This window comes from Olea europaea, unplaced genomic scaffold, assembly GCF_002742605.1.
Source record: "Olea europaea var. sylvestris unplaced genomic scaffold, O_europaea_v1 scaffold622, whole genome shotgun sequence".
NCBI lineage: Eukaryota > Viridiplantae > Streptophyta > Magnoliopsida > Lamiales > Oleaceae > Olea > Olea europaea.
This window is the reverse complement of record NW_019264576.1, coordinates 127959-136100: the sequence shown is the minus strand read 5'-3', so window position 1 is coordinate 136100 and position 8142 is coordinate 127959. Positions and strand designations below refer to the sequence as shown.

The 8142-nt window shown below is 35.7% G+C and overlaps 1 protein-coding gene across 4 annotated transcripts; it reads right to left on the bottom strand.

The window, feature by feature from the left end:
• Positions 1 to 701: 701 nt before the first annotated feature.
• Positions 702 to 5806, bottom strand: LOC111389798 (pentatricopeptide repeat-containing protein At1g77360, mitochondrial). 4 transcript variants are annotated; one of them, XM_023014776.1, is made up of 4 exons: positions 5604 to 5806; positions 3351 to 4903; positions 2996 to 3209; positions 702 to 1222 (listed from the first exon to the last, which is right to left on the bottom strand). In XM_023014776.1, exon 2 carries the CDS (start codon positions 4858 to 4860, stop codon positions 3412 to 3414), a length of 1449 nt encoding a protein of 482 aa, XP_022870544.1. In that variant the 5' UTR covers positions 4861 to 4903; positions 5604 to 5806; the 3' UTR covers positions 702 to 1222; positions 2996 to 3209; positions 3351 to 3411. The 4 variants fall into 4 exon arrangements, with proteins under 4 accessions (XP_022870544.1, XP_022870545.1, XP_022870543.1 ...); XM_023014777.1 differs by having other exon boundaries at positions 3302 to 4894; XM_023014775.1 differs by having other exon boundaries at positions 3347 to 4894.
• Positions 5807 to 8142: the final 2336 nt, after the last annotated feature.

The following is an 8142-nucleotide window of genomic DNA, read 5'->3' as shown; positions in this document are numbered from 1 at the left end:
AGGTTTGGTAACTCAACTGCAATTTTCTATTAAAAAAATATTGAGATATAACTGTTCTCGCCTAAAGTCGACGATTCTGGGATAGTGTACTCTCCAACAATAAAAGATGGTCATCATTGTTTTCGCCGCTTTGGGTAGTGGGACCTACTTCCAAGATCCAATAAAAGTAGTAGTGACTAGCGTTATAGGTCATTGGACGGTTGAAAGATTGCCACGAGTAAGTCAATTTTAGGTAGACGTTGAAGAGGGCTTGTTGCTCCGTTACATGCATGCTAATGGGACCAGTATGTTTTTCATCGATTAACCCACTTAATAAAATGTTGGACCATTTGGCTTTCAACTTTCATGCGTGTATTCATCAATTTAATAATAATGCTTAGGATATGGCCATCTCCCTCTCAATCGCCCTATTCTACTGCGCTCGCTGACGATAGCTCTTCCACTTCACTTGACATGGGTTAATTTCTCTACTTTTTCGTAGTATTTGTTGCAATTTGCCAGGGGTTTGGCTATCACCTTCTCCATCTCTCTTCCACTGCACTCGCTGATGATAGCTCTTCTTTCAAAGTATTTGTTGCAGTTTGCCCTGTCCAAGAACGCGAGGAATTTGAAAAAATAAAAAATAAAAATTTGAAAGGACTCACGATGCGACATTTTCAGAAAGTGGCCCAGCTCTAGTAACATATCGATACAACATAGTGTACCACCTCACCAGTCTAAGATCTTATTCCACTAAAATATTTTGGCCCACTGACGCCCAATTATCCGAAAATCGGAAAATTATACCGTGAATACATATGAAGTACCATCTAAATTTTCTTTTATCTTTTGTTTTATCGGGTATCTCCTCTCGAAAGATGCTACATGTACTAACACTTTTGTACAAAATCTTTTACTTACACTCACAATGGGAAGTTGGGGTCTACATGTCGGAATTATTTAATCCATGCGGGGACCGCATGCATGTGAGAGTCAGTTGAAGTTTTTGTCAACCAAAATTTGTACAAATATCTTAATCCATCTCCTCAATGGTTCTCTTCCAAGCGTACTTGGACCCTGTTCTTACCACGAATCATTTTCCTTAGTTAATATCTTTGTTATGACCTGCATCGGTTGAATCCCCCTTAGTCCCATGCTCTCTCTTCCTGTTTGGGTGACTTCAGGATTGCATGTCATGTTTTATAGCACATATTCATGAATAGCCATCTGCTATCACCAACCCCTGCAAGATTTTTAGGGGTCAAAGGTAGAAAGAGACATAAAGCTAAGAATATTTAGAACATATACCCAAACCCCCAATGTTTTGCCCCACATCCCAGTCCTTCAATTAAGGCAATGCCGGTGGCATCCTATTTTGTGGCCTACGGTTATGTTAACGATAAAAGAATTTACTGTTATACATGTTGACAGCATCTAAAGTACCAAATTCTGAAAGAAAACAAGAGAATAAAAAATAATTTTCACTATATAAAATAAAATCACACAAAATTCAATACATTTTATGTGTAACCATAGTTACTATATTTATTTTGAATCGCATCAATTTATATCGAATAACTGCCTCCATTATATTGTTGCTAGCAAATAACAATCTAATCCATGTTAAACAGGAAAACTAGCGCCATCAAAGGATTCTATATTCATCCATCTTTGCATCTATTGAAGAACTAAGTTCCTGCCCATGAATAATCTCTTGAACCACACTAAAAATAAAATTAACAAGATGCACCCAGTAGCTAAACATTAATAGCAATTTGCAAGAAAATAGAACTAGTCTGCAATATATTTTACAAACTGATTGGTGTACAGGATCGTGCAGTGAGGTTCGGAATTTATATTACAAAAGACGGGGAAGAAAAGATGAAGTTAACTAAAAAAAAAATATCAAGTATGTTAATCGAGTATAGTGACACAATGATAGAGAAATAACAAAAAATAAAAATAAAAAAAAAAACATTTAATATATCACAAGGGAAATAAGGCCGTGGTAACTAAGAAGCTTACATACTACCGCGGCTTACATATATAGTAAGCTTTGGCTGCCAAGAGTCAACTCCGTGACAGTTATAATGATTAGGACAACTATTATTGCAACTTTTTGGAGTCCAAGTTATTGGCCTAAAATACTTACATCCAAGTCATTAAGTGTTAATAAACACAACTATCCATGAACCACTCAAAAAACTCACCTATCTTACATAGCTCAATAAGAAAGTTGAAATGTCCCAACCCTCGTGACATCCAGCTCCAAGCCCATGCCTAATCACCAATTCACTCAAGTATCTAACAGCCTAGCACTGAGCAGGGTTTAATTCTATTAGCAACAGCAACTATTTAGGTTTTAACTACTATCAAAGCAACTCGTTCAAGCCCAATGCACTAGCCCAAAAGGCTTGTACCAGTGTTTTGTCACTTAACAAAGTCCTCATATACCAGAATACTATGCAAACAAAGCCCACCTATTCGATGGGGGTATAAGTTGTCAAACCATGGTCAACTCTATTATTTCAACCACACTGACCAACCAATGCATAAAAAACCTAGCTACCCATGTCCAATATGCTCTTAGAAGACCACTTGTTTAACACTGTAAGAATCAACAGAATTAAAAGAAAGGAAATCAGAAGTACTTAGGAACAAGTGCTTATTATATTTTAACATAATGAACACTTTCGACTAGATTTTGCAGAGGTAAACAAATACGCTGAACCTAGTTGTACAAAGAAAACCAAAGACAAAGAAAGGAAAACCAAGACAATAATTTTTGACACCGGACTCTGTCTCCATGGCGCCCGTGGACTATTGCCTGCGCAATTACGTATTGGCGTTCTAGGATTTTATGTTTCCTATCCTCTAGGAATTGTTTCCATGTGATCATCATTCTATTCCGTACGATTTAGGGCACACACAATTACAATGCAAAACAATTACGTTCCACAGACAAGTGAATATGTCCATAGTAACCCCATAACTAGAAAGTAATGTGATCATATACCTGCTCATTGTACTTTGACCGTAATGTCCGCCTGCAGCCACATGCATAGTATTCCACAATGCATCCAGGTAAACCCAGAAAAATGACTTCATATAACGCAGTGAAATGTAATGCGAAAAGCCCATAACATTCATGGTCCCCTTGGTGTTTCAAAGCCAACGAACTCCACACTTTTTCCCAAAAAGATAGTAAGGGCAAATAAGTCCAATACAACCTGAGACATCAAATGCAAACAGTAATTATTTTCACAACTTCGTTTAAAAATGTCATTTGGTAATCTAAGAGTAACTCAATGGAGGCAAATACCAACAGCATAGTTGCATTGGTGCTTGTTTAAAACTACACTTTTACCTACATGGAACATTGATGCCTCATTGAATTCAAATGCTCTGTTTATTTTATTCTAGTCATTAAACTCATATTTCTGAATCCCATAAAGGTTCCTTGACCAAAAGGTTCATCTTTTCCTGTAGAAATTCAAGTACATCTTCTCTCCCTTCCTTCAAAAGCAACTGTCTCAACTTTCCAAATGTATGTCTTCCTGGGTGAATTCCTTTTTCTATCATTTCTTCCATTAAAACACAAGCCCTGGAAACATCGGCCTTGTTGCATAGTCCATTAATAAGAGCAGAGAAAGTGTGCATACTAGGAGCAAACTGCTTCTTTTTCATATACTTCCACACCTTGAAGGCCATCTCAAGTTCATCCTTCTCACAGAACATCTTTATCATCATAGTATATGTGTCTGCATCTGGCTCACAAACTTTGACCATTCTGCGGAACATGATAAAGGCTTCGTCGGTTTCCTCACAACCAATCAAGGCATTAAGAAGAATATTACAAGTCCTCGAATTAGGTCTCACCCCCTTGTTATCCATCTCATTCAGAACCCTATAGGCATTTTGAAATTTATTTACTTTGCAGAAAGCACTGATTAATGCATTATACACTGCCACATCAGCATTCACTCCATTTCTTTCCATTTCAAGGAATGTATCAACAGCATCTTCTATCCGATTCTCAATCCCATATGTATGGACCAAAACACTATAAATATAACACGTCGGCCTACATCCACCAAGCTCCATCTCCTTGATAACTTTAACTGCTTCATCAGTCTTTCCAGCCTTGCAAAGAATGTCAACCATGATACCATATGTCACAATATCAGGATTACGACCTGCACAAACCATTTCTCTAAAAATTTCTCTTGCTTTGGGTAAATTAGGAGCCCTTCCCCACCCTTCAATCAAAATGCTATAACTTTTCAAATCAGGAATAAACTGATCCTTCATTTTATCAAAAATCTCTTGCGCTTTCCTAACGTTCTTAGACTTGCACAAAGCACTCAACAACCCATTAAAGGCTGCCAAATTAGGAGGCATGTCATACTTATTCATCACGTTAAATGTATACACCGCTTCATCCACTTTTTGGGCCCTGGCATACTTCCTCATAATTATACAGAACGTTTCAATATTCAGCATTTGCTTGCTTTTCATGCCATTCACAAGATCCCACATTATCTGATACTGCCTTATCTTCGCTAAAGACCCAATCATAATATGATAAGCTCTAACACTGTGCTCGTAGTTTCGTTGCTTGCCAGACCATTCAAAGAATCTGTGCGCCAGCATTCCAGCATTCTCAAATTTTTCAAGGACTTTTTCGACTACATCTGTAGAAATCCGGATGCCGCTCTGGTCGAGCATAGTATCCAGGCCTAACTTTGGGCAGGACATCATAATTTTACAGATCTTTTTGGTTACATCAGACGAATCTTGCAATAACTCTCTGGAACTATACAGTCTACTACCAAAACTTGCCCATCTGAAGCACGATTCAACATGATGCCATCGAAACATGGTCTTGATCCAGAAGTCAATTTAGATTATCTACCTGAAGAATCTAAAACTTAATGAGTAATAATTATTAATGAATAACATTATTAAACCTATAGTATAGCTAAATAATCAGCTAAAGCACTTCATCAAGTATATGACGCACCAAAAGAAATATTCACATCTTTCCAGCTTTGGCATAAATTATAGTTAAATAATCAGCTAAAGCACTTCATCAAGTATATGACGCACCAAAAGAAATATTCACATCTTTCCAGCTTTGGCATAAATTATAGTTAAATAATCAGCTAAGCATTTCATCGAGTATATGACGCACAAAAGAGATACATGCATCTTTCCAGCTTTGGCAAAGCTCTTAAAAGTCAATGTAAGAAAAAAAATCATATATGATAAAAAAAAGTCAATAGATTATATTCAGCAATTAATTCAAAATACTGCAAGTAAAAATCGTGATTCAGATTCAATTGTTGGGAAAAATGTCAATTATCCATGGTTAAATTCCAGATTTCAGCAACATTGTAAAATCAAATCAAATTTCTGATAAAAGAAAACCAAAAGATTAAAATTAAAATTCATAAAATAAAATACCCCCCCCCAATTTCGGAAAAAAAAAAACCAAAAGATAAAAAATAAAATTAAAAAAAAAAAATCCCCCCCCCCCAAAAAAAAAAAAAAAAGCTTAAAGAACAAATAAACATTGTAATTACTATTGAAACTACAGCGAAAAAAAAAAAAACCCCTTTTACCTCGGTCCTCCAATGCTGGAAGGAGCCTTGACGACGTCTGGAAATATATCCGCTCGTCGGCGGCGGCAGTCTTTGGTTTGGATTTAGTCAGAAAGAAATCGGCTATGGTGTTTGTTTTTTTCCAATTGGATCCAATGGCTCACTGTCTGCAGAAATCCGGGGAGGATGAGGAAAGAGATTTGGGTTTATTTGGAATTTGGACCATTTTCGAGTTAATTGATTCAATACACACTGAAGTTTGAGTGAGGTCATGTTTCACTTATTGTACTATAACTTGCATCACATTATTTACTGAATTTTATGAAATTGCACTTCGTTACTCATCAAGCAACTTCGGTTACTAACCATTGCCTACGTGGATAACGAAATATACATGTGGCCAATTAAATCTCTCCAATTCAGAAATCCAATGCCAGCTCATTTATTCCCAAACACGCCTAAAGTGCAAGCGTGAGATGAAACGGCCCAAAACGCCCAGCGCCCTCCTCCACCGCCTCCACAAGTCTGCACCATTAGCAATTTAGCATCCACTTCTTTTGTCTTCTTCCTATCAGAAATCTGTTCGAATTTCTGGGGTTTTCTTGCTTCAATTTTGACTTCAAGGGTTCTTTAATTTTGTTTAAAAACTGTTCTGAAATTATGCAATTTTGGGTTCGCTTTTTATATAAATATCTTCAGTTTTTTGTCTTCTTTGTGGTTTTGTAATTTGTAATTCTTCCCTTTTCGCCACTTCACACAAAATCCCATTTCTTCAATCACCAAATTTGATTTTGTGTATCTTGCACGCACTCCCATTTCAAGATCAATTTGCTTGGTCACCACTTGAATGTCAAAGATGGTCTACCTCCATTACCATCAACTGAGGTCCATATTATGACCTGAACACGGATCTTGTTCACCAACCATTTCTCTTGACTGCATTTTTGAACAAGTTGGGCTCAGACCATTGAGCATATCAGTGAATTGCCCTCCACTTGATTCAGTACAATAAGTTTTGAAACCGGCCACCTTAAATTTATGCCTTCAGTGGAAACGATTTAGTGATTACAGCTGTAGTAGAAGTGCATGCTAATGGTCCAGACACGATCGTCGTGGAGGCAGTGGAGGAGGCGCTAAGTGTATTGGGTGGTTGTTTCGGGACGAAGAGGTGGAGGAGGAGGAGATGTGGCTAGTGATCTTCCTAGAGCCGCCGCCCGTCCAGTAACTCCAGCAGTTCTTGCAGAAGTGAAGCGGTTGAGTAATGGAGGTCTGTCACCTCTGTGTTTGCGAAATAAGGATCTCATCCTCACGATTTCAATTGAGGCGTTTTGGGATTTAATGGGTTGGCATTTGAGTTCGGAATTGGAGATATTTAATTGGCTACATGTATATTTCGTTATCCACGTAGACTATGAAGTAACGGAAGTTGCTCGGTAAGTAACGGAGTGCAATTTCATAAAGTTCAGTGAGTAATGTAATGCAAGTTAAAATACAATTAGTGAAACATGACTCCGTCTAAAGTTTGGTGTGTATTCAAATAATTAACTTGACCATTTTCACTTACAAAAAGCATAATGAAATTTGGGTAGTGGAACGAGAAAACACACAAAAATGGCTCTTCCACTGTAGGAAAATTTGACATTGGCCTTTGACCCATTAAATGAATTAAAGAAAAAATAAATTAAGTTAAAAAAAAAAACTTCACGGTAAAAGGCGATTTTACCCTTCAAACTGTTTGAAAAATTCTATCTAACCGACTGACAGAAAAGAAATCGACGCACAGTCGCTAGAAATTTGACCGATCAACCACCGGCAACTACACCAACGTCGCAGTCAACGACCTTCATCTACACCGAAAATAAAATAATCGGTTAGTTTTCATGATGTCTTTTTGTTTCAGTAGAAAATTTATTGAATAAATAAATTTAGCATTTTCCTTACATTATTCGGTTTAATTAGATCCATGGGCATGAGTAGTTAGATTGTGGGCATGCTAGGAGTTTGAAAAATGTGGATTTTTTGCAATTTTTGGAGCTCTGTCGTCGACAATGACGATTTTCGGCTTAACCGACAGTTAACCCGACTGTTAACAGTTGGCCCAGACTGTTTAACAGTCTGCTTTATTTTGTATAATATATATATATTTAATTTTTATTTTTTTATAATTTTTGTAATTAATTAAATTTTTTTGGTTAAATAGTAATTATGTTATTTATTTATTTAATTCTTATCATTGTCAATATAATATAATAATTGAAATATTGTAAAATTAACAATGTTGATCTTTTTTTTTATGAAATAATCTTTAATTTATTTTTTCAAATTTATTTAAATAATATAAATAGTGACATTTTTTGAAAATGTAAATTAATTATTCATTAATTTTTATAATTGTTTTTTATATAATTTAATAATTAAAATATTCTAAAATTAACGATTTTGTGTTGTTCCATTTTTTTTATTAAATTATATTTAATTTATTTTTTTCAAAATTATTTAAATAATATGAATAGTCTTTACATTTTAAAAAAAGGTAAAGTAATTATTTATTTAATTTTTA